Source organism: Setaria viridis, chromosome 6, assembly GCF_005286985.2.
Source record: "Setaria viridis chromosome 6, Setaria_viridis_v4.0, whole genome shotgun sequence".
In the NCBI taxonomy this organism is placed as follows: Eukaryota; Viridiplantae; Streptophyta; class Magnoliopsida; order Poales; family Poaceae; genus Setaria; species Setaria viridis.
In genome coordinates this window covers 739,635-765,020 of record NC_048268.2, presented here as the reverse complement: position 1 = coordinate 765,020, position 25,386 = coordinate 739,635, and the positions used below count along the sequence as shown (strand labels likewise).

General features: G+C 43.8%; 4 protein-coding genes and 1 long non-coding RNA gene across 7 annotated transcripts; 2 read left to right on the top strand and 3 right to left on the bottom strand.

Moving 5' to 3' along the window:
- Positions 1–430: 430 nt before the first annotated feature.
- LOC117861058 (MADS-box transcription factor 26) lies at positions 431–2,809 on the bottom strand. Its single transcript, XM_072294424.1, has 7 exons — positions 2,427–2,809; positions 2,271–2,355; positions 1,665–1,726; positions 1,161–1,263; positions 1,038–1,083; positions 918–955; positions 431–839 (listed from the first exon to the last, which is right to left on the bottom strand). The coding sequence occupies exons 1-7, from the start codon at positions 2,606–2,608 to the stop codon at positions 678–680; spliced, it is 678 nt and encodes a 225-aa protein (XP_072150525.1). The 5' UTR covers positions 2,609–2,809; the 3' UTR covers positions 431–677.
- Positions 2,810–7,157: 4,348 nt separating this feature from the next.
- LOC117860841 (uncharacterized) lies at positions 7,158–10,091 on the bottom strand. The gene is made up of 3 exons (XM_034744231.2): positions 9,774–10,091; positions 8,254–8,368; positions 7,158–7,517 (listed from the first exon to the last, which is right to left on the bottom strand). The coding sequence occupies exons 1-3, from the start codon at positions 10,014–10,016 to the stop codon at positions 7,444–7,446; spliced, it is 432 nt and encodes a 143-aa protein (XP_034600122.1). The 5' UTR covers positions 10,017–10,091; the 3' UTR covers positions 7,158–7,443.
- Positions 10,092–10,262: 171 nt separating this feature from the next.
- Positions 10,263–13,978, top strand: LOC117860840 (ribosome-recycling factor, chloroplastic). Its single transcript, XM_034744230.2, has 12 exons — positions 10,263–10,420; positions 11,050–11,149; positions 11,233–11,299; positions 11,391–11,486; positions 11,732–11,829; positions 11,910–12,021; positions 12,759–12,800; positions 12,963–13,019; positions 13,103–13,153; positions 13,288–13,344; positions 13,612–13,652; positions 13,771–13,978. Exons 1-11 carry the CDS (start codon positions 10,342–10,344, stop codon positions 13,627–13,629), a joined length of 777 nt encoding a protein of 258 aa, XP_034600121.1. The 5' UTR covers positions 10,263–10,341; the 3' UTR covers positions 13,630–13,652; positions 13,771–13,978.
- A 2,940-nt stretch (positions 13,979–16,918) lies between these two features.
- On the top strand, positions 16,919–22,546 carry LOC117861097 (probable serine/threonine-protein kinase At1g54610). The gene is made up of 8 exons (XM_034744586.2): positions 16,919–17,979; positions 18,570–18,854; positions 18,954–19,271; positions 19,921–20,148; positions 20,612–20,712; positions 20,811–20,895; positions 21,246–21,704; positions 21,976–22,546. The coding sequence occupies exons 1-8, from the start codon at positions 17,410–17,412 to the stop codon at positions 22,186–22,188; spliced, it is 2,259 nt and encodes a 752-aa protein (XP_034600477.1). The 5' UTR covers positions 16,919–17,409; the 3' UTR covers positions 22,189–22,546.
- LOC117861101 (uncharacterized) lies at positions 22,476–25,051 on the bottom strand. Of its 3 annotated transcripts, XR_011898471.1 has the most exons (4): positions 24,041–24,546; positions 23,732–23,956; positions 22,783–23,551; positions 22,476–22,678 (listed from the first exon to the last, which is right to left on the bottom strand). It is a non-coding gene; the product is annotated as an uncharacterized lncRNA (long non-coding RNA). The 3 variants fall into 3 exon arrangements; XR_011898470.1 differs by lacking the exons at positions 22,476–22,678; positions 24,041–24,546 and adding an exon at positions 24,568–25,051 and having other exon boundaries at positions 22,782–23,551; XR_011898469.1 differs by lacking the exon at positions 22,476–22,678 and having other exon boundaries at positions 22,782–23,551.
- Positions 25,052–25,386: the final 335 nt, after the last annotated feature.

The following is a 25,386-nucleotide window of genomic DNA, read 5'->3' as shown; positions in this document are numbered from 1 at the left end:
TATGATTCATATTGTTATTCAAATGCTAGGAAGCAAACTAGAATGTCATATTCTTGCCTGATGATAAGAATTGCCCGTTTATGTTGCAAGCATTGGTGTATTCGTTTTGCATGTAAAATTGTCTATTGTCAGTATTTCTTGGGAAGATGATCCATCTTTCACTATGCATTTTGGCCCATTTACTGACCCCGAGTTTAGTACATTCATTCCATTTCTGCTACAGTATAGCTAGCAATAGGGCTGATGGCTTTTAGATGTGCTGATGACTCGGTATAGTACCTGATAGTTTGACTTCCTGGTATTAGCTTCTAATGCCTATGGTTCTCTTTATATGTTACTTCTGCTCACCTTAGTCTCTGTAAACTGGGATCATAAGTCCATATTTTTGTCCAATTGTGCACATCACATGCTCTGATAGTAGATGCAAAGATGAGAATGAAACACAAACATATATTCGCCATCAAGTGAAGTAACACAACATCAGAGCTCCTCAAGAGTTCTTTAGGGAAGCAAAGAACCACAATGTATGACAATACAATACCAGGGCACTCCTGAGGGACAATGTCCTATATAGCTAGAAGTTACACCAAAGTAGCAGAACAAACCATTACACAAGCTTATTAATTGTATTACACACTAGTAATCAACAGAACGAGCCCCTCAGGGTGTTATTACCGTTAGAAGGAATAGCCCATCTCTGAGCCCCTACAATTAGAATAGCCACTCAGTATAGTCAGTGGGTTAGTGATCTCTTCTATCAGTGGGACTGTACTAAAATGCCCATTCTGCTGATCTGCTACCATCACGCCTACGTCGAGCAAACCACTCTGTTCTACTATCTGCATGCAACATCACATACTATCAGCTGCTTATCATTGATTAAAGTTTATAGCTCAGAGTGAACTGATAATCGCTACCTTCTCCTGGAGAACTTCGTTAGCAGCTTTCAACATGCCTTCCTGCATGCACAGAGATACTTTTAGTAAGTTGTGAATGTTGATTTGGTTGTTTATAGAGTTGATGAGTAAGAGTTTGACATGCCTTGCTTTTCAGTGCTTGGATCTCTTGAATCATTATCTGCATCTGTTAGACAAGCTACGATTTCAGCAATGTATGAAACTATATTTCTTTAAGAAAATTTGGGAGTTTTCGTAAATTACCTTTGCGGAGCGGATGTTGTACATCCATATCTCCAAGTACCTCTCTAGGGCATTCAGTTCTTCAACAGTCATGTGTTCATTTGCCCTGTTCCCGTATATGTACCTGCAGAATTGTTCCTTGTTTGTCAGCATGAATGGCAGAATTGAAGTGTGATGCTGTAAGCAAACTCTGTTGTTTCCTCTTTTGTTTTCTTTTTAAAGAAATCCTATTTTGAGATGGTAGTTCATGTTTTTCTATTGAACAGTTTAGTGTGAAGTGCAAGGGTTAGTTTCTTAGGTTTTGAAGTTTCTGTCTCTTCACACAAATGTTTTATGTTGCTTGCTTGGTTTGGTAATTCAGTGATGCTACACGTAGACAAAAACATGGAATGTACCGAATCCATGTCACAGCTCAAACTTGTTAGCAAACATAGAGGTTTATCGAGTTTCTTTGCGTGTGCTGGAAACAGGAGCTGATTTGATTGTTTTCTACAAACTGTAAGGTAAAGCTGTGAGAATAATTACCTCAGACCCTTCTGGAGCAGATTGATTTCCTGTTGCAGCACCATGGTTTCCTGTTTTGGGTCCTGGGTCACATACATGGCCAAAGCTTTTAGGCAACAGGCACAGGGAGGGCAGAGGGGAGAGTTGCAACCTGGAGTATGGTTGCAACAGAGGCAGAGAGGGTGCCTCTTGCCCAGCATCTAGCAGTTTAGCGACAGACAGGAACAAGATGGTTTGTGTTTGCAAGTAGTTTTAAATTAAATTGTGCTCAAATTTTATAGATGTGTTGGCATGAGCACAACAAACGTTGTCTCTGTACTTCTATAGCTGTTCATATTCTGGTATGATGCATAAGAAAATTCAGCCACTGGCAGTCTAATAACAGACCCTATAGCAATCACAAAGTTGCAGCGTTCCAGATCCTATAGCAGCTCATGATATGTAGGTGAAACCTAGCACTAGCGGTGTGTAAAAGTGAAAAATGTTGCAATGTTCAAGCAAAGTATGAATGAATAAGCATAGAATATGATGCTAACATTTCGCTATTCTGGGAGCAAAAGATTGGGTGGGGGCAAAGAACCAGAATACGATTCCAACAAGTTAAGAGCCGAGGGAGCTATCGCTAACCATTCTGTGGTCGCCGCCGCCGTCACCCTGCAGGGCTGCTTCTCCACTGGCCGTCTTGTACCTCTCGATCAGTTCCTCCATGGTTCTGTCGAGTGAGTTCATCAGCACACTGATGATCATGGCAGCTGCAGAGGAGAGCTATGCAGCTGGACCTACCCGGTGGTTGCGAGGTCGTAGAGCTTGCCGTGCGCGGAGAAGATGATGATGCCGATGTGGGCGTCGCAGAGGACGGAGAGCTCCCGGGCCTTCTTGAGCAGCCCGGCCCGGCGCTTGCAGAAGGTCACCTGCCGGTGCACCGGGTTCTCGATGCGCCGCAGCTGGACCTTGCCCCTCGCCATGGATGAGGATTGAGAGCTAGGATTCTCTTGATCAATGGGTACGTAGCAGCAGAAGCAGCAGCTTCGTCGAGCTTGGTCGTCGTCTTCCTCCCTGCACACAACCTCCCACTAGTTTGGACTAGCTTCGATGTTGCGAGGGTCCGTCCCTTTGCGCTTTCCCTCTCTTGCCCCTCCCTCCCTCTTGCTCACCACATGCCTGCCCACCGCTGCATCTTATATACTGCTGGCCTGGCCTATCTCTCTAGCTTCTCTCTCTCTCTCTCTCTTTCTGTCATGGAGATGGAGTCATGGAATGAGTGATGGGAGAATATAAGTTTCGTTTGGGTTCGGTCGGGGTGATGCACATACGCATCTCTTGCTTTACACCTGTTTCCATTTAACGTTTGGTTTTTTCTTTGGCGCGTGCACTCATGCCTGGCATGCATCTTTTGCGTTGCACGGCCACGATCTGCTACTGTTTCTTTGGCACGCGTGGTGGATTCATAGCAGAATTGCTCTCTTGTCATGACGGAGAGAATAGTTGAAGTCAAGATGCGTGGCGACGATCTCTCCATCAAGTACTGATGGTCCCCTGCTGGAATTTTGGTTTGGGATAGATGTGGAATTTTGTATGGCTCGATCCATGCTTCCGGTTCTTGATGATAACCAAACTGGTTGATCATGGCTTGAACTCTAATTCTTTGATATATACAGTCAAATAAAGCACAGTGATGCATTTTTCTTTGAACAAGCTTGCTGCTACTCCGAGAATTCTCTTTGCTCGGAGAATAATGATCCTGTTTCTCTCCTATAAACAGCTAATCTACCGGCAGCCCATACCCTTCATAGTGAAATGTGTTGAATTTTGAGACCAATAAGCCCATCTCAACCAAGCCTTAGGCCTTTCTGTCCGTAACACCGAAGTAACACAACAGGTTCTATCGGCACTGTGCCGTTATTTCTAATTTGCTACTCGAGGGCCATGAAGCCACGATTTGGTAGGCAACACTACTACTTGGCTCCCCCTATGGTCAAATCCTGGCTACGCCCGTTCTCTTTGGCAGTTTTATTTTGATCTAGCTCTACAGAATGAAGCTGGCTGGCTTTCTCTGAATTCCACTGGCCTTTTTACGTTGCGCCACTAGGGTTTTGGTGGCTAATGGCGCTACGAATTCCTCCTCCCCCATTGCTTTACGACTATATGTCTTGTTAGAAAGATGGCTAGCTTTGCTAGGGTTCATCGAAAACCGGATGCCCAGCAATTTGCTGTCACGTCAACAACCCCTACTTTCATTCTCTTTTGTTGGACGGGGCATCTCTACCCAACAATTTGCAGTGCCCAAAAGGATTCCCTGGCCATTTTCATTTTAAAACCCCCGCCTTCTCAGCTAGTGCTCTCTCTCCATCGTCTCTGCAGAATTTTTCCTCTGGCTCACAGAAAATTGGCTCTACTGCTAGTCGTTCGGGGAGAACCGGAGAGGATGGGCTCAACAATACATGGAATGGAAGCCAGCATATTTTTCTTTTCTCTTGAGGACTTGGAGCCCTGCATTATGTGAAAAGAGAGTGCCTTGTTCATGAAAACGATGTTTCCTCGTCTAAAACACATCCTGACATGAACATAAAGCAGATATATATAGGTTATACTAATCTGCAGTTTGCAAAAGATAAATGACAAGTGTTTCTAGAAAGGCATCTCTGCTTGTATTTAGGTGTTTTAAGGGGATGTGGATGAATCTGGGTTTCAATGTTTCGATTTCCATGAGCCAACTTGAGAAGCACTTAGTCTTTAAGATGAATCAGATATCACAAAAGGTGCTTCTGAGTTTGGTGCAGCTTTCAGTTTCAGGTACACAGAAGACTGGTTTCTCTTCATCTTCCATTTATAACGGTAGTTAATTGATCTGGTGTGTAGATACTAAAGAGTGAGTTCAAAAACATACATTGAAACGTGAACATAAAGTGGTTCTAAATGATATACTAATGTACAATCTGTACTTATCATCGAAAAATATATAATTGACTCTAAAATTAACGACAGGTGTTTAGCTGGGATGAGGAGATGACGATGAGTCATCAGGAATCACAAAAAAAAAGGTATCACTGAATAAGTTGCAGCTTTCAGTTTCTTCAGGTGTGACGAAGACTGCGTTTAATTTTGTCCTTTGCAACAGTGATTAATTGATCCGATGTGTAGAGACTAGAGAGTCCCTGAAATTCACCAAACCTTATAGAAGCACACAGAAATCACAAGAAACCTGCATAAATCCAGATGTCAGTCCACATTCATCACTAAAATATGCTGCTGCCTGGAGAGGGTGCCACCTGGTGCCATTGTAGAAGTGGAGACATCTCCTTGTGGGATGCTTCATAGTAATAGATGCTATCTAGCTAGTGCTTTGGGGCATAAAGCATGAACTGATTCCAATTGGCTTTTGCCTAATGGAAGGAAAAGCAACCCAAAAGGGGAGTGAGTGAATGCTCATTGGACATTCTTAAAAGAAACATTGTTGTCATCTCCCTGCATGTTTGGCCTGTGACACTCGAGACCTTTTGGATGCTCGCTGTTTTTCAATGCTTTCTATCCATCAGCATAGCATGTTCCTTCTGCAGCGAAACATCTACAATGGTCCTAGCTAGCCAAGGATATGTTATTGTTCAAGCTTGTTCTTCTCCATAGCTTGGCATTATTCGGTGGTTGTTGTAAGGTAAACTTAATAATATGTTTATGTTAAAATGCATAGTATCAAACAAGCTTATCTAATATGGTTCCAAATGCATATATAACTGGAGTCACCAAGAGCAAGATTGTTTGGAGGAATATATTTGGATTATATTGAACTTGAAGTAAAGTGCATTTTGTCACAAATACGCGAGGTGGCTGAGATTGTAAAGTTGTAAAGCTACCTCCTGAAATAAAATATTTTGCCTTTATATTTAGTAAAGGATTCTCTCTGTCTTTTTGTTTCAACAAATTAGTCAGTCAGGGAATATAACATTGGCTGTCCACAAGCATGGTCCTCTTCACACTGACAGGTATTAACATCAGTCTTCTTTTACATGAAACCGCCACAGAGAATCAAGAGCGAACTCCAACCAATCATATTATGTAACATCATCAGATTAAAGCAGGCTGCAAATCTATTACATATATCCTCAAAGTAGATTTCATGGCTTCATGGCTACAGAATGCTGTTATATATATTCTACCTTAGGGAAAAAAAGCTAGATGCATCATATATTATACATATGTGTTAATCATAACAACCGCATTAGTGCTTCATCTTTGAATTAATCCATTTAACGAATTCCTCCAGGATTCTTATAGTTTTAAGGCTCTAACATAATGGAGCATCTTATGAAGCAATATCAACCAAAAAAACTTGGACACTTTTCTCCCCCTTTTATTCTCACATTTGTAACTATCACTCTCTGAGCTCAACAACCATTGGAGCTAGCTTATACACAAAAATCCTCTTCGCTCCCAAGAAGTCGCTGTTCCGTAATAAATCCATATCCATTGGTAAACACAACATATGACCTCTTTCCTCTTTTTTTTCCCTTGAACTTCAATAGACATGGCTTACAGAAATGCACTGAAAATGCAACTATGTTGATCCTCTATACGACACCAATTTAATTCTTGTATAGCAGGTTCTTGCTTGACCTTGTCAGCTCTATATGTTTGCTGAACAAAGGCAAAGAATGGACGGATGAGCCGCAAGCACAGTAGATAGAAGCACACCAGAAGTGTAAGCTTATCCTAGCCTATGCCTAGCCTAATGTTACTCGACAAATAGAAAACTTGCCATCATGTTAGCGGCAGAATGCTGAGCAATGTGACCGAGCACTTGCTCATGTCTGCCATGGTACACTGAACTTCGATTCTCTCTGCATTAGGAGGTACAAGAAGTGACAACAAGTACCACTGCAGGAAGAGAATTGCTGCCGCTGGAAAAGAAATAAAGACAGGCCGGGCTTTCCAGGATGCAAAGGCGGCGAGCGGCAAGGCGTCCAGGACCACTCCCTTTGGCTCTGAATCTTGGAACACCAAAAGCAGCCAATGCAGAGCCTGTTAAGTTGCAGGGTCGGTTAGTACACTAAGGTGGCAAATCAAATAAAATGCCGTCCTATATATGCAACATCCACAATTGGACATGATTCGTAGATATGATCCCTAGCTACTAAAGTTATATGTATGTTAAAGATGCATATAGTTTATGGGTTCCAAATACAGGAGGGTCTTCCTGGTCCAACAAATGTGCACATATTTTGAGAGAAAGATAAAGGAAAAGATTTGCTCTTGTTCGTTTTGACTAGTAAACGAAACTGCTAAACTGGATTTAGTTTATGGCCTATGGGCATGAGCAGATACTTCGTTCTATTGGCCTTTGGAGTTTCATGCGCCTCTCCCTCTGTTTTAGGTGAAAGGAATGAAGCTCGGGAACTTGTCCAGCAAATGTCCATAGGTAAGCATGGTAACACTCCCCTTTTCACTTTTCACAAGCATGGCGAGTGAAAGCACAGATATTGACATGAATGGTAGCCGGGATGGCATTGGTAGATCTGATTGAAGATATGAAACTGAGCCACATTTCATTCAATTTTGTTCGAGTTCAAGCAGAAAGGGGAGCAGACTGTGAGTACAAGATCTGGAACTTGAATATATGATGCCACCAGTTTTACTAGCAGAAAATGCATGAAAGAAAAACCAGAATAAACAAAATTACAATCCAAACTTAAGAAACACCACACACACACACACACACTGTCTTTTGAAGCATACATATAACAGATCTCCAGTGTCTAGGACAACCGAGTTCTGAGCTCAGAACAGAAACATGGTTTGACTACAATCAGCGCATCCGGCGGGAACCATCATCACTCCCCAGTCCAAGGGACTTCTGTGCATTGGCAATTCCTTCTTCATCTGCAAGATGTCCAACACAGGGTTCAGTGAGACGGGAAAAAATCGATGGTGTCTAATTTGAACTAGGACAAGTTGAGGGAACATCACAAGTTAGCTAGATCCATTGATTTAACAACAACTATCCAGAGCAAGCATTTATGCTATTTAGTATGCCTTTTCCCCCTCAGGTTTGGAGAAGGACATCAATAACATTTATCACCCATGAGACCTACAGGAAGTACTGGCTTGAAATTAGTGCAATTCTATTGCTATTGTTTACTATCAAAATTGCCTGTGTGTTGTAACGGCACAACAAATCATAAAAATACACGTGGATGCATAGTTTATGTGAAATAGTGCCATAGAGGCGATAGTGAGTAAATTCCTAATAATCAGACTTAGGGGTGTATGTGGGTAAATAAGAATAAGTATAGGGGCAGAGTGGTGGTGATGGCAGGCACACCATCACCACCAACTCCAATGATTTAGATAATAGAGACTAGGAAAAAGAAATGGCATGTGGGTACTATGGAGTTTATGATTCTTCACAGTGCAGACATTATAAGATGCTCTCAGCTCCGTGGATATGTAGGCTATTGTTTGCAGGCAGAACAAGGTATCAGCCCTTTGCTCTTAATTTGCAGACATTAATGCAACTAGAAGGCAACTAAGTTATTACAATGACACAACCAGAAAAACAGGCTGAATAAGATCAGAAGAATGATTGCCAACACACAATATGATCAACATAGCTTACCCCAGAACTGCGTGAAGATCCGGAAGAAAAAGTTTACATTACGAGATACACTGTATGCCATTACAGGAGGAAGAGGCTTGACAAGTGTGTCCACACTAAAAACTCTCTTCAAAAACTGCAAAACATCCAGTTTAATGTCTAATAATTAAAGCAACAAACAACAAACATTTATTGCATGGAATGCCAATCAAGAGCTAAATTTTCTATAGAATAATAATCCACTCGATATAGAAGTAAAATGCTTCAAAAAAGGGGTATCATCCAGTTATTTTTTCTTATCTATTTGTCCTAGTTCCATGTCCATATCCAAATAAAATAAAGCATGCACTTCCAGAGAGCTTATAATTAGACTGGGCTAAGGTCATGCTGTTAGCACAGTTGAGTAAAAAAAAATGAAAGACAATGTCATAGATCTTGAAAAGCTGAAAGCAGTGGCACGATGTACTGTACAAAGTGGTTACAAAACCTTAGACATCACACACAGTGTGAGATGCCTAAGCTGTGTTTAATGACTTTCAGGTCCTGATAGTGCTCATAGTATTTGCTCCATCCACGCACTAGTGTGTAAAAGCAGACATGACCAGGAAGAAACTGAATTTGTGGAGCTTGGATAAACAATATGCCTTATTTCAGGGTTCTGATGATAGGATGGTGCAAGTAGCAAGGTGGTTGGATGTTACTGTGATGAGCAAAATCAGCATAAGTGTCTAGTTTAACTGCAACGGTACCACGCTATAGTGGAGCATGACAGGCACAACCTTTTCATTTGGACATTGTCTCCATTGCTGGCACTGAATATAGCAGTAAAGCTACACTGCATGCTTTAACTATGACAATAAATTCAGTGCAACACCAACTTGACAACAACAATATTAAAGTACTTGTATAGAGGTGGAATCTGTGACATGACATCAAATCCTATGAGGTATGCAAGCATGTACAAGTTTCTTAAGAAACTGCAGTTTACAAAATTGCAATGCTATTCTTGATAATGATAATCAGGTGCATTTTTTTTCTTTTCCATTCCTATGGTTAGCAGAATATACCCAAAGATTTAGCCCTAGATAGGAGTGCTTGGAAAACAGCTATTCATGTGCCTGAACCCTGATTTGTGGCTCTCGTTGGGTTTCAACTCTAGGCTACCCCAACCTGCATGGGACTGAAAGGCTATGTTGTTGTTGCTGCTGCTGCTGCCATTCTTATGGTTAGCACCGTGAAGGTCAGCATAATCCTGTTCTTTTCGAGCTAATACAATTCAATTCAATTAACTTTTCGAAAACACATGGAAGAATTGTGCGCAACACACGTTAAGAATCCTGAAGTTGCCAATTGTTCCTAGCGCAGGGTAGTAATCCATTACAAGGGCAACCTAATCAAGCATTCAAGGTAACAATTAGTCGAACACCTAGAGCACATAGCCCAGCGCACATGAGCGAGACACCGAGAAGGAACGAGGGAAATTGAAAAAAAAAAAAAACAGAAGATTGGAAGCGAGGGGGCGGGTGGGGAGGGTAATATACCCTGCTGTTCCGCTGGAAGGAGTAGCGCAGCTCGGGGTCGATCTCCTCCTCGTCGAAGTCATCGACGGTGAGGTCGAGGTCCTGGCGCCTGCTGCGGGGCACGTTCATGGTGGCCGTCTCCCCGGGGTTGTTGGTGACGCTGACCTTCCCCTCGCGGCTGAGCCTGGCCGCCTCCTCGTCCTCCGCGGCCTCCCCCGTCCGCCACGGCGCCGACGACAGCAGCTCCTTCCGCTTCCGCCCCATCCTCCTCGGCTCCTCCCTCTCCTCTCGTGGCGGCTTTGCTTCGCGATTGGTTTGGCTTTGCCTTCCGGCTTTGCGAGGAGGAAGAAGATGATGGCGATGAGGTTAGGCGGCTGGTGGGCCGGACCGTGGGAGGATGTGGGCCTTAATGGGCTGGATCGTCCGACGGAGGAGAGATGGGAATGAGACGGGCCGGACTGGAATGCAGCCCACCAGAAGGGCCCTCTTGACCATGACATGACCTTATCCACACGCCGTCCTCTTCCTCCTCCTCCTTTGGCGGCTTGGCCACTACTCCTCCCTCCCCACTCCCTCCCCAGCTGCGCGCATGGCGCTCCACGCCGTCTCCCCCGCGGCGGTCTCCTCCCCGCTGCGCGCCCTCGCGCACCGCCTCGCCCAGCGCCCAGGTCTGCTCCTCCTCCTCGCCCGACCGCCTCCCCGCGCTGCGCGAAATTTGAGCGTCTATCTAGCTGTAGTGAGCAAGGGGGGAAATCGGTTTAAAAATGGGCAACCGTTTCAAGCGCGGGATGGAACAGTGTGCAAGCTACGCGGGATTGCAGTCTCACGCGCGAGCATTTCATGAGCACGCAGAGTGATGTGGTGTTATACATTGTTTTCAGCAATGAACCAGTCACTGTCACAGTGTCACCAGACGGCTAGACACCAGGCCTAGGTTATTTGCTTGCCTGCCATTCCTCAGTGCAGGATCAGAATTTCTACTCGCTTTTAGGATATGCAAGTCCCGCTGCTTTGGGTGTAATGTTGTGGAGTAATCAATACTTGCTAAGTCGCTTTTGGGACAATGCTGCCATAAAATTGACACCCCGGGAAGCTTTTCCACCGAACAATGAAACAAGGTGCCAATAAAATTTATTGTTGATAGGAGTTACCCCGAAATGTTCGGAGTTATGGTCTACATTATATAGAGGATGCTACTGCACTACTCGATTCTCATGTAGTCTAAATACTCAGTTTACAGTGTCCCTTGAAATCAATAATTTGGCAAACTGTTGACAAACAGTGTCTTATTTTGTAGGCTGTGGTTGTCTCCCAAAGCAATTAGTCTCCATTTACTCCTCCGCAAACTTTGCGGGACTTCAGGCTGGGCCTCTTGTTCTTCGACACTCGGACAAGAGGCGAGTGGTTGCAGATATAAATATTTAACCCAATATTGACCTTCATACTAGTCTTCATTAGCTTGTGATTCTCATGTTATCAGAGCAGTTTTGACACATGCCACCATCGAAGAAATCGAAGCAGAAAAATCTGTTATTGAAGAGCAGGCTGTAAGTAATTGTATACACTATTGGAAATGCCCTTTTGTATGGTCAAGTTTTGCTCCTCTAGTTTTAACTAGCTGCTCTTATGTATCTTCAGAAAGAAAAGATGGAAAAGGCAATCGAAACAGTCCAAACTAACTTCAACACTGTGAGGACAGGGCGTGCAAACCCGGCAATGCTTGACCGGATTGAGGTTTGATAACTCATCCTTGTTCCCCTTTTCTCTTATGAAGTACCAACTGTTGCATGATCTAATATGTTCCTATGTGTTGGACACATCTTCATGACTTTTCCTTTTTGCGTGCATTTAGCTATTTTGTTTGATTTCCTGCTTGGCTGGAACAATGTACAAGATGGTGGTTCTCATAGCTCAGTAACTGTAACATAAATTCCTGAACTGATTTTAGCAAGCAATGATTGAATAAGAGTTTCTTACAGGTTGAGTACTATGGAACTCCAGTGAACTTGAAGAGTATTGCACAGATAAGCACTCCAGATGCAACTTCTCTCCTTATTCAGCCATATGACAAGTCAAGGCAAGCTATCTAACCAACTTTCTAGCCCAGAGCCAATGTTGAGTTTTCATACTATGTTTTCACACCCATGTGCTGTGCAGCCTCAAGCTTATTGAGAAAACAATAGTTGCTGCAAATCTTGGTGTAACACCAAGCAATGATGGAGAAGTGATACGAGTGACTGTCCCACCACTGACATCTGATCGCAGAAAGGTTTGTGTTTGGAAATTCATCTGTGCATTACATGTGTCACCTTTCTATGTTGTCAGGAAATGTTCCTGCAAATTTAGAATGGTACTCTGTGCATACCAAAATAAAATTCAGTAGAACATGCAAACTACGGATTCATCAAAAGACTAGAATTTGCAAGTGCTGCCATATATTCCATATGTCCCAAGACTATATAGTGTGTTGAAATAAGTGCAAATACCATAAGTAAATATGTAAAACTTGTTAACAAAGATAAATATTTTTCTTTTGATAATTTAAGTAAAGTCCTTGTGTTCATTCCTTTTTTTTTTGAAAGAGACACCAAGATGTGTCTCAAAACAATACACTTTGCAACGACCTGTAAAAAGGTCCACTTAGATTCTTGTCTGCAAAATCTACTGCTAAAACATATTTTATCCATATTGAATTGTCTATGAATTCTGTGGGATCACACCCCAGCACCTTTGCTGATAAATTTTACCAGTCCTATGTGAATTTAGTCTGGCCTGGCCCAGGCCTAAGTTTAGCCCTGACTATGCTTGGAAAATAGAAAAGGTCTCAGGGACCAACTAGGCCTGGCCCAGAATTGGGTAGCCTGCAGAAACGGCCTTCATTCCATAGTTTGGCATGGGTTTTGGTGTTTGTTCATGTTATTGGGTTAGTAAAAATTGTATGTCTTCCTCTGATCCTATAGTTCTTGGCACTTCGATACCCTTCTGACGTTCTTGATTTTTCTGCAGGAATTAGCAAAAACTGTAGCTAAGTTAGCTGAGGATGGCAAGGTATTATCCAAGTTTTATTTGTTCACCTTTCTTGCTGCGTTTTCACCTCAAATATTGCCCTTTTTATCTTCTTACTTGGACACTTTTACCTCACTTTTTCTACCCATTAAAGGTCATTTTTTATCCTAATGAATGTGGTATCTACGAATGTTCTTTTTGCAGGTTGCTATAAGGAACATAAGAAGAGATGCAATCAAAGCTTATGATAAGCTACAGAAGGTACGCTATTCTCAGTTGGCACTAGTCTATGCAGGCTATTGTAGCTTTGTGATGAAATTCATGTACTGCATCTGTTTATGTAGGAAAAGAAGCTTTCTGAAGATAACGTGAAAGATTTATCTGCTGATCTACAAGTGAGGATACTTTTTCAAACATTTCTTCCTGTAGCTGTACTGAGATTCCCAATGATGTGTCGAGCATCGACATCCCTTAGAAAGCTTATTCGGTAGGTTGAGTGGGGGCTAACTTTCTTGTGCACATTCTGCAGAAAGTCACAGACGGTTACATGAAAAAGATAGAATCCATCCAGAAGCAGAAGGAAGAGGTACTTTTTTATCTATTCATTGACCTTTTTTGTCAACCAAGACGTCCTGTTTGCTGGTTCTATGCTTCCTGTTCCTGCTGAATCAAGATAATTGGCTGATTGGTGATTGACACATTTGAGTAAAAGCTGCTGTACTGAATTGAACTTCTGAATAAAATGAGTACACTTGATACTGGAACAAGACGTTGCAGTATTCTTGAGTTGTCTGCTAATTGCTGTAAACCTCAGAAACAGAAAGTGAAACGGAATTGTCTTATTTTTTTTCAGGAACTGATGAAAATTTAGATCTCAAGCTGACAGTACAACTGGTGAGTTACTGTTCCTGCAAAGAATGATCTGAACCCCAGCATGTCTTGGCGAGACCAGCATTTTTCAATATTTGCGGCCAATGTTTTCTGAAGCAATTTATTGTCTTGTGGTTGGCAGCTTGGCTCTGCGCCGGGGATGCACGTTTTGGTTCGGTGCTTTGCTAGAACTTTTTGGATGCAAGTTCAGACAATGTTGCTGTTGCTGTGCTTCTCTTTTTGTAATGCTCGTAAATAGGCAGGATCTCATCACAGTGGTGGTCGGACCGCCACATTGTCAATATTTCTCACCATCTCAATCTCAAGTGTCTGTGAATTGTTTGGTTCTACCCTCAAGTCCCTGTTTTGAAGTTTTTGAGGCTCGAAACAATTGTGCGTGACTAGATGGGCTGTATCGTGTGCGTGCAAACAGGGGGTGTGGGCTTCGGTGTGCTCGATCGTCCGGGATTAGGTGGGGCCCGATTGAATTTCGACCCAGAATGGCCCTTTTCGGCTTGCAAAGCATTCGTGTTCACAGAAATTAAAGTCGTTGGAATGTTTTATTCCAAAAAAAAGGGGGTAAATTTGCATCGGTGCATTACAAGAATTGAAATATTTTGATAGCCCACTGCCCAAGCATAGAGGCATTTTTATTTAATTTGAGCTAAATTATAGAATTTCTCGGAGCAATCCTATTTTGAGAACCATTGGGTGTACCTTGATTTCCTACCCATTCAACTTCAGAGCGATAATCAAGCATGAATAGAATGTTAAGTTTTGAGTCATGCCAAAAGGATATGTAATCGCCAAAAAAAACTTGGGAAATTAATCTTTGCCCTTTTTATTTTTATTTTATAAAAAAATCTGCCACCCTCTTGCTCTTTTCCTTCCTCCCTCATCCTCCTCCTATATTGTGAGTGGCTATGGTAATAGATGGTGCAACTATTTTATGTATATATAAAAAAGAATGGTGCAACATTCCTCCTCTTTTGTATCCTCCCATGGGCGAAGCCAGACCAAAAGAGCATAAGGGATTCAGGGTCTTACATAGAAGAGGATGGATCATAAGGAACCATTAACAGTTGGATATAGTGATTTTCTCAAAATTCGTTAGGTGGAACTAAAGATTGATTTTGTAGTGGTTATGAATTGTAGTGTGGTGGTACGGTACTGGTGTCAAATACCTACTTGTGTGATTCATTAGAGTGTCGTGGTATTTGCCATGATAAACAAAGAAGGAATATACGATGGGGGAGACCCGCGGAGAGGGAGAAGGGAACGACTAGAGAGTAACTGCATATGCCATAGGACTTGTCTTTCAAAAAGAAAAAAAAACCTCCATGCAGGTTGAAAAAAAATGTGGAGCGATGAAAAATTTTGTTGCAATATGCCAATATATGTGCAGTAGCAAACTTGAAATGGCAATCCTGGTGTGGCCGAAATCTACCACAATCGACATGGCTAAACAAATGCCATCATCCATTGATGTACAATTTGGTTCCCATTATTTTTTTGCCATGAAGTTACAATAGATTTCAAGTAGATCGGTGAACTTGCAGGCCTGGAGCGGCTGTCTTGGCGCTGCTTCCTTGTCGGCATGGTGGCATCCTTTTAGTTGGTCCATTCCTAGCTAGAAAGAAAGCTCTGCTTGGAATGAGTCTCCCTAACACGATAGCTGCAGCCCTGCAGCGTATAACTGGCATCAAGTCTCCCTCCGAAAGCAACACGTTAACTGACCTGACCATGTCTGCTTCCATTTCTTAATCCATTTCTCATGGTGCTGTGGCTCTGTGTGTGTGGTGGTTCCTTTTAGGCAATCACAAGGAGTTGTTTCCAAGCACAAGCAAAGGCACAAGATCGTTTTGCAAAAAAAAGATGGGGGAATTATCTCTTTCGTCCGTCGGTGCTTATACAGTTATACATATGAATATCTGGTGCTTGCTTGCAAGCTATAATTAGTTCCAAAAATATGACGTGACCAAGTCATGAAGCTTGTAATTTTTTTTCTTTTAATAATGAGTGTAACATCTGGTCTCTCTGCATTAAAAAGGACGGGCATTAATATTTTTTCTATTTAAAAATGTGTGTATCAGGATTCGAACACTTACAACGCCACCACCACACTAAAAAAAGATGCTTTTGTCAGATAATCCATCCATTTCAAATTATACGTATATTTTATATTTATAGATTTTGCTATATATATCAAGACATGGAGCATATTAATATGTATAGAAAAACTATACTATAATTTGGGACGGATCGGGAAGAGTAAGATGTAATTAATGCAACATGCGTAAGACCTTACACGAATAAGGTAACGAGAAGATAATACGCACACATATATGTATACAAGCGGCAATATACTCAGTGAAAACATTCTCTTTATCTAGATAGAGAATAAAGGTTAATTCTTTTCTCAACGAATAATGCCTATATCTCCTCATGGTGCATAGAGTCCCTTTTGACTAGTCCCCCTCTTTTGTTTTTTACCTGTGGATGCACACGACCCTTTCACTCTCTTTTTCAGTGGAAATCTACGAGAGGCTGACACCTTGATAGAGGATGTTGCTATCGGTATCAACTATGAACCTAACGACAGCAGCAAAGCAAAATGACAGAGTGCAGGCGTGTCTGCCCACATGCATTATTGTTCGTTCGCTGCATATGTTCTCATGGGAAAATGTGTGCTTGAGATTGTTGACCATCTCCGATCCATCACCACATCTAATGCATTCTCTCCTAGTTGTACATGTGTTGTCACTAAAATGAACATGGAGTAATCAAAAGGATCAATTTGGTCTTAATCATCATCAATGAGAAAATGATTAAGAATCAGATATGCATTAATTTTTTTTTGTATTTGCGTTAGACCAGCTTCTACATGTATTTTCTTGCTCATGCCTTGCAACTCTTTTCCTCTAATTTCCTACCACCATTCCTTGCCAAACGCTATCCATAGTTCAACACGTTGCATAGGAGTAGTAGGCCTTTGACCTTATTCTCTCCAAGATATAGAAGTCTTAGGTGCTAAGGGTTTGACAAACTCATAAGCTATCCAAGTTAACACAGCTAAGCAATTGAACGTTGTACGTATTTTCCAGTCCTAAAAATAATCATTTTTCTCCAAATCCATTCAAAGTTCCAAATCTTGTAATTGGATTCAAAATCATTGATGCTTCTCTCTCTCTACATCTGTTTCTCTTTCCTCTTTTCACCAACCAACGTAATTTCTGACTAAATAAGAGGGGGAGCGAAAAAAAAAAAACAACCCGAACAAAAGGGAAAACGACCAAGTGCTTGCCAAAAACCAAACAGAACAAGGACCAAAGCAAAAGGCCATCACTGACTGCAAAGAGCGAAGAGGGAGATCTCCCGAGGGCCGACGCCTCGCGATTTCCGGCGGCAAGGTTCGATTTTGATCCCGCCCCTAGGTTCCCCCACCCCGATTCGCCCCCATCCCAGCCGCTGCTTCCGGCGGAGCACTGGAGAAAAAGATCCCCGTTTTTTTCCTTTTCTCCAGTTGCAGTTCGTGCCGCCGCTGCCACTCCCTTGTCTCCGATTCGGCAGTTGCTGGACTGAGGGGAGTTGGTGCTGTGGGATTCCGGTTCGGATCTGCGGAGGGGGCAGGTTTCTTGCTCCAATTCGGCCAGCAATGAGGGTCCCTGAACCGTGTTGATGCGCGGCCCAGATGCGGGAGGCGTACTGGGAGAAGGTTTCTTGAAATCTTCGTCTGGGCTTCGTGGAGTGAGGTCCCTCTCCGGGATCGCCCGGTCGTCCTATGGGCTGTGTCAGTTCCAAGCAATTCCACGGCGGGGACGAGCATGGGGACGGGAAGCCGCGCCGGCGACCCTCGAGCAACTCGCTGAAGCGCCTGGTTAGTTACAGTTCCAGCAAGAGGCATGAGGACTTGGAAGAGGAGGATGAGGAAGGGGCAGTTGTGGCAGCCACGTCCTCGACCGCCGGCCGCCGTGCTGGGAACGATGCCAGCACTGCGAGGCTGATCCGGAAGCCTCCAGCACCGGTGGTTGAGGCTGTACCGGCATTGCCAGAGGAGGCAGCCACTTTGGCGATAGGTGTCGTTGATGCCGAGAGGGCAGTTGCTGCTGCAGCTGGGAATTGGAAGCGGGCTCCGGCGGATGTACAAGTCAATGGCGCAGCAGAGCAAGAGCCCAGGAGTGCAGGTCCTAGGACTGAGGGGGAGGCCAAACCAAGGATCAGGGATGTGCCCAATGGAGTCCAGGGGGAGCATGTGGCGGCAGGGTGGCCTAGATGGCTCACAGAGGTGGCAGCAGAGGCGGTTCGCGGGTGGCAGCCTCGGCGGGCAGAGTCTTTTGAGAAGTTGGACAAGGTTTGTCTTTATGACGACTGTTACTTATGCGACAAATTTATCACTTTTTCCTTTTCCAGGACCTTCATTAGCTATCTTCTGGATCATCATTATGACTTATGAGTTATTGCCTATTGGGCATCACTGTTTTAGGTGGCTGATTATTCATACGATGTTTTGATATGTGTTTAACTGGGCATGCTTCTAGGGTGCATATGATTTTTGGAATGTCATTCTTGAGGGTTGGGAATGGTTGAAAAGAAAAAAAGATTGCAACACTAGGAACACAGTGCTCACTGCCAACTCCATTCGTATGTCAAAATGAAATTTACTTTGTATCACAGGTTACGCCATTCCATTTCAGGCATAATGTGTTAACTAGATCCAGAGTCCAGACAGACCACACAGTACACACAGTAGACAAACAAGACACCCGCCATCTTGATCAATGCTACTCCTGCTAGACGGCGACTTCTTTAGAACAATGCAATACAACTGTTTTCTACTTCTGTAATAGAATGCAACATTAGAGAAAAAGTTCCTGATTACAATTGAAACCATCATCGAACCACTGATCCTAACTTTTCTCATGTCATCTATAAATATTTCAGATAGGACAAGGTACATACAGCAGTGTTTACAAAGCACGTGATCTTGAGAACGGAAAAATTGTGGCTCTGAAGAAAGTTCGGTTTGCCAATATGGACCCTGAGAGTGTCCGATTTATGGCCAGGGAAATTCACATCTTAAGAAGGCTTGATCATCCAAACGTTGTGAAGCTTGAAGGTTTGGTGACGTCGCGCATGTCGAGCAGCTTGTATCTTGTATTTGAATACATGGAGCATGACCTTGCAGGACTTGCTGCTACACCTGGCTTAAAATTCACAGAACCTCAGGTTTACCCTCTAGATGTGTCCATTGGCTTTCCATTATGAACCCTTTTCCATTTGTATTGTGGTTTAAGTTGTTCTCACTTCGAAAAATGGTCATTTCAGGTCAAGTGTTACATGCGACAACTACTTTCTGGACTTGAACATTGTCATAACCGTGGTGTTTTGCACCGGGATATAAAGGGTGCAAATCTCCTTATTGACAACAATGGCATTCTTAAAATAGCAGATTTTGGTCTAGCTACATTCTTTAATCCCAACCAAAAGCAACATTTGACAAGTCGTGTCGTAACATTGTGGTACCGGCCTCCTGAGCTTTTGTTGGGTGCCACTAACTATGGCGCTGCTGTTGATCTATGGAGTGCCGGTTGCATTCTTGCTGAGTTGCTGTCAGGCAAGCCTATCATGCCAGGACGAACTGAGGTACTATTTGGCTTTTCTTGCTGTGATCGAACTTGCAGATGGTTGCATTCTAAGAATAATGCTATATTTTCTATCTACAATGCTCCTAATAATGCTATAATATTTCTGTGAATCTGTCATTTGTTTTATTACATTACTATCTCCGATCAGAAACACATGATGTTTCTGACTGGAGATTTGAAATTGAATCTGGTCGGTTGGAACGTCATCTATTACCGACCGGAGGTAGTATTTGTTAAAACTAATTTGGGTGCATAAAAGATTTACGAAGATGATTGTGAGTTAGTTCCTTTGAGTACTTGGCACAGTGAAGGGTATTTTCAGTTGAGAATTTAAAAATGCTAGGAAAATGATATGGTGTTTAGTTCAAGATGCCTGTAGTTTATGCATTAAGAAATTGTTCATGTTTTTAATATTTATATCCCACAACATATTCTTATATTACTGACATACATACAGGTTGAGTGATAATAGGCCTATTTTACTTTCACATGGACCACTGCCAGTTTAAAGTAAATAATATTATCTGTAACTTTTTTATCTTCATGATAAATGGTTGGTTTATTTATTATACGTCTTTGTAGTTTTAGATTTTTTTATTATCATTGTGAATTTGCAATGGTTGATTCTGTTGTGTTAACTCATTCAGGTGGAACAGTTGCACAAGATATTTAAGCTTTGTGGTTCACCATCAGAGGAGTTTTGGGCTAATCTGAAGTTGTCCCGAGCTACCATATTCAAGCCTCAGCATCCATACCGCCGATGTGTGAATGATGTATATAAGGACTTCCCTACTACAGCTTTAGCACTACTGGATCGTCTACTTGCTGTAGAACCTGGTAATAGGGGTACCGCTGCATCTGCCCTTGACAGTGAAGTAAGTACTGGCCCTTACATTTATTGATCTGCATGTCTGGCTCATGCGTGCGCTAAGTTGGCCTGTCCATTTTTCAATCTGCATGTCGTTTATTGCCTGCACTAAATTACCAAACTATGATGTATAGTGTACTTTTGCATTGTTTGGCATGTTGGTCTTCATCTAACCTCCCCTATATTTGTTGCTACGTGTGAACTTTGACATTTTCAAGTTTCTTTTATCTTCTTCTGTGACTTTTCTTTTTTTTCCCCCTAAGTTGCAGCCTTGGGCCCTAGATGTTCCTTTTCTTGTTTTCCTTGCCAGGAATGACTTTTACTCTTAGACGTGGGCATGCATATGAGATGCTAAAACTGCTCCTAGATTTATGTGTTTACATGCAACATCATTGGCATGGATCAGGTTGTTTGATCCAGAAATACGAGTTTTGTGACATTGCTGTTAATATGTTGTTTTCTTTTTATAGTTCTTCACAACAAAGCCTTATGCCTGCGATCCATCAAGTCTACCCAAATATCCTCCAAGCAAGGAATACGATGCCAAGCTTCGAGATGAAGAAGCTAGGAGGTGATCTCTCTCAGCAACCATGGCATGCTAAGAAGCCGCATTGCTGATTTCTGTTTGTACATTTCTTATTTAATCCAAGAGCATGGCTTTGTTTACAGGCAAAGAGCAGCTGCTAAAGGACAGGAAGCTGAAGCTGGACGGAGGAAGCAACTTCCTGGACCTGATGGCAACAGTGGATTGCAGGTACTGAATTTACTCTTAAAATACCGAGATCTTTGAGTGAAAGTAGATAACCATTGCACAAGAACTACATTCTTGTTCTTTTTTTTTTCGTGCCAAAATGGTAACAGTATCGAGCTTTTAAAATATTGCTGGGAGATTATTGAACCATCAAATGCACATTAATTTTACGGAACACGGATTCATTACAGTGATTAGCAGGCTACATAACCATTTGAGTATTCGTTAGGAAGTTAGTGTGCATCTGTAATGCATAGATTCTACATATTCAATTCCAGAATGAAATATACCATGTATAACAGCTAATGCTTTTGTATTCCTCTGTTTCTTTAATTTGTTCCATGACTTTGCAGCAACGCCGAGTTCAGGTGAATCCCAAAAGCGGCAGTTACAAGTTCACTCCAAAGGAGGATGCTGTTTCTGGTTTTCCAATTGATCCACCAGCAAGGGCTGCAGACAATGGTTACCCTCAGCGTGTTCCTTTGATGCATGCTGGCCGTTCTTCCTCCACTCTGGGCAGATCAAGTGGAGTGGATCCAAAGGCCCAAAGATTTCACACCTCTCAAATTGTTGGCGCTGATATGTCCAACCAATCTACCGCAGCTGGGCAGCGAGGCAATGCTCCTAAGATGTCTAACCTTGGGGAAAGTGCCAGGAGGCAGTATTTGAGAGAGCATCGGTCCAGTTCAAGATACAGTCAGCTGACTGGTGCTGACCCTTCTGACAGACCCGAATGGACTCATCAATTCCAAGAAAGACCGTCATCTTCCCATAGGAAGGATGATGCGGTGGCAAATAAAGAGCCCACAGTGGTGAGTTTTAAACTTCCACGGTCGTTTAAATAGATGTTTTGTCTAAATGCCTCATAATATACTTTGGTCATTGCATATACTAGTACACAGTTTCTTCCCCCATTCCTATATTCTGTTGGCACTTTGGTCAATATAAATGCTTCCGTGTAAGTGTAAATCTATAGAATGCAATTGGAAATGGTCGCACATGGACTGTATTCCCCACATGCTACCAAAGTGTAGAAATCAGTTTGTTGCTGGCATATGATCAGAGTTTTTCCTCCTTGTGTAGGTAAATGGCACAAAGAAGAACAGAATCCACTATTCTGGGCCATTGATGCCTCCTGGAGTGAACATGGATGAGATCCTTAGAGAGCATGAGCGACAGATCCAACAAGCGGTGCGAAGAGCCCGTCTCGATAAGGGAAAGGGAAAGCACAACGGTGAGAGAGACCAGTCAGAGGCACTGCTGTATACTACCGTGAACATCAGGGCCGATCGCTGAAAAGTTTGGTTCAGTTCGGTCTGGACCCCGATTTGAGCAGCAACCATCAAAAGAATAGAGAATAGCGTTGGATCCCTTTTACTTTTCTGTCCCTCAAGCGGAGAGGTTTTTGTTTTGCCAGAAACTCGACTCCCTGATGCGGTTTGGTATACCCAGGAGGCAGCTGCAAAAAGAAAACCTGTTCATGTAGAGATTTACCGCCCCGAGCTTAGCATAGGCTGTCTGAAATATTTTCTGAAGATTTGTTGGTTATCCATAGTCGTCAATTGTATATCACAAGAGTACACTCCCTGAAAATTGATTCATACACCTGTTTTTGGCATATGACAAGAGGAATACAAATCAAATTACAGGCCAATGCTATCCTCTGAGACTCTGTTGTTAGTATGATTTATGATGCTGAATGTGCTGATGCTTCGTGACGTTTTTCTCCTGTTAGGATTTGATTGGTTGAACCGCTTATTACAACTACAAAAGCTGGATGTTTTTCCTGAAATTCAGAACAGAAAACGATCAGCAACTGCTCCGTTTCTCTTTTTTGATGTATATAAGTTGCCTCTTGTTAAGGCAAAGAATCGAACTCATGAAGCGCACAGGAATCCAAATCACGAACAGGCGTCGATGGCGTTGGCCTGATCATGGAGTTGACAGAGGAAGGGGTTGTCCTGAGAAGAAGAGGAACAGGCGCCGGCGCTGCCGCTAGTGCGGCGTTCCCGCTCCTCTTCGCCGTCCGCCGCGTGCCCATGGTCTCCATCTCCTCCTGACCTCCTCCCATGCTACAGCGGGGCGTCGCCATCACGAGCAGCAGCACCACGAGCCCTGCCACGACGGCTTCATGCTGCCGGCGCCCATGGCGGCAGCGCTGCTTCACTACGCGGCGTCGCCCGTCACGCCGCAGCCCGCAGGTTACGGGGGAGGAACGGGGCCTGGCGGCGCGCGTTGTCCCGCCGCGCGCCCTGTGACCTCCTCGTTTTTGGCCTGGGCCGCGACACCGCGCTGTGGGCGACGCTCAACCACGGCGGCCGGCACCGTCTTCCTGGAGGAGGGCGCATCCTGGATGGCCTCCGCCCGCGCCGCGCACCCGGGTAGCCTGGACGTGGGCGTCGGGTGCCTCCTCATGGCCAGGCTGACCAGGTGCTGCGCGAGATGGACGGACGGGAGGTCGAGGCGGCGCCACAGTGCTAGATGGAACATCGCAATTGGAGCGGAGAACTACCATACCACCATGGCTCTGCTGCAGTACTCCATGGAACATCCCAAACTCAAAGCAAAGTTGAATGGATCTTGAATGCTCAGAAGCAATCAACAGTACGTCGACATAGCTACAGAGTAGAGTCTTCAGGAACGTGGCATGTGATGAGCACTGAAAAATGGGAGCTTTGTTCAGTTTCAGACATTCATCAGTTAGTTAAACAAAGAAAACCACTAAAACCAGGAAGAGGAAAACCAAAAGAATGGTCAGCTTATTCGACAGAACGATCAAGGTTGTATTCATGTCAACGCCACACACACATCTCGTATGGTCATTTTAACTCGAATTAACCTGCAGTTGCGTCATAGCCTGATCCAAGCACTGGCAACTGGCATTGCTAGCATGAATCCTGCATCCCCAAAGCAGTTGCAATGTGGAGGCGCATGGACCTTTCTTCGCAGAGCTGAACCCTGTGATCTTCACACTCTTGAGGGAGCGATGCTGGTGTTCAGCTATCTGCCTCAAATCCGAGGAATGTCCAAGAATCGATTTATGCTCCATACGTTCCTGAATTACCTGAAGGTGAAAATGAAATTGAATTAATGAACCCAACATTGTGAAAGTATCTTTGCAGGATGGAATTAATGAACAGTGCCTTACCTCCAAGATCAATGTCTCAGGATGGACATGCATCAAGGAAGGAAACAAGAGAGAAATAGTCATGTACAAAGAGCATGTGAAAAGTGAAAACTGACTTTATGCATCGACATAGCTACAAAGTAGTCTTCAGGGATTGTGGCATGTGAACACTGAAAAATGGCTACTTTGTTCAGTTCCATACATTCAGTTAAACAGACAAAACCTGGCAGAGGAAAACCAAAACAATCATCAACTTATTCATGTCAGCGCCACACACATCTCCTATGATCATTTTAACTGGAATTAACCTGCAGTTGTGTCTTTGCCTGATCCAAGCACTGGCAACTGGCATTGCCATCAAAGAAGCTAACTTAAAACCACAGACATTCAATCATCTTAGCCGCTGACACTTGTTTTTATCTTTCCACATATACTAGGAACGGGTCTATCAGCAGGGAAAGCATTCGAAGTGCAGCACTGCCAGACGGGGCAGAGCTGGGGGAAGGCGGAAGAGGAATGCAACGGCGATTGGGTATCTCTAGGAGTACCTGGAGTTCATTCTCGACGGCGATGGCTGCCGCTAGTGCTTCACTGCCGAGGCAGGACCGCCGCCCCACCGCAGGGACGCGCTGTGGGCCGGAGGAAGGGGATGGGGGTGGGAGGGCGCGAACTAGACGGAGGGGGACACGGGACGCGCGCGGCGGCGAGGCCAGCGGTGGTTGGCGGGTAGCAGCGCAGCGTCGCCGAATTGCATCGCCACCGGCGCCGACCGTTTCGCAGAGAAGCCCCTCATAGTTGTAAATACCCCCTGTTTGGATCGCGATTAATGATCGCGATCCCATTATTTGCAAATTAGTCCCTTAGTTTACAAATAGACCCCTTTCTCAGTCTTCCTGGCCCTCCCCCGCCACCGCGGCGCTACCGGCCAGAATCGGAAGCTCCGTCGTCACCCTCTCAAGCCCTAGCACAAGCGCTCCGCTCCGTCACTCTTTGTCTCCCTCAGCAAAGACCGGAGGCGCTCGCTTCGTCGGAGCGAGCAGCCGCGGCTTGAGCTCGCGCGGAGGACGGGAATGTCCGTCGTGGGCGGCAGGTGCGCGGCTGCATCTTGCTCTGCCATTTTGTGCAGAATGCTGCTGTCAAGCAACCACGACCGCGGCAGTCTTCACTCTTGCACTTTTGCTCTGCCTTTCTGCAGAATGACACTTGTTACTGAATACTGTTTGATATGTGACTCTGCGTATCTGTTCACAAAATTCAAGGACAAAACTGCGCTGATCTAGGGGCATCAAGTGTGGACAGGCAACAAGCCATTGAAAAGAGTCGTGCACAAAGTAACCTTCAGGGATTTAGTTCCTTTTCTAAAAAAA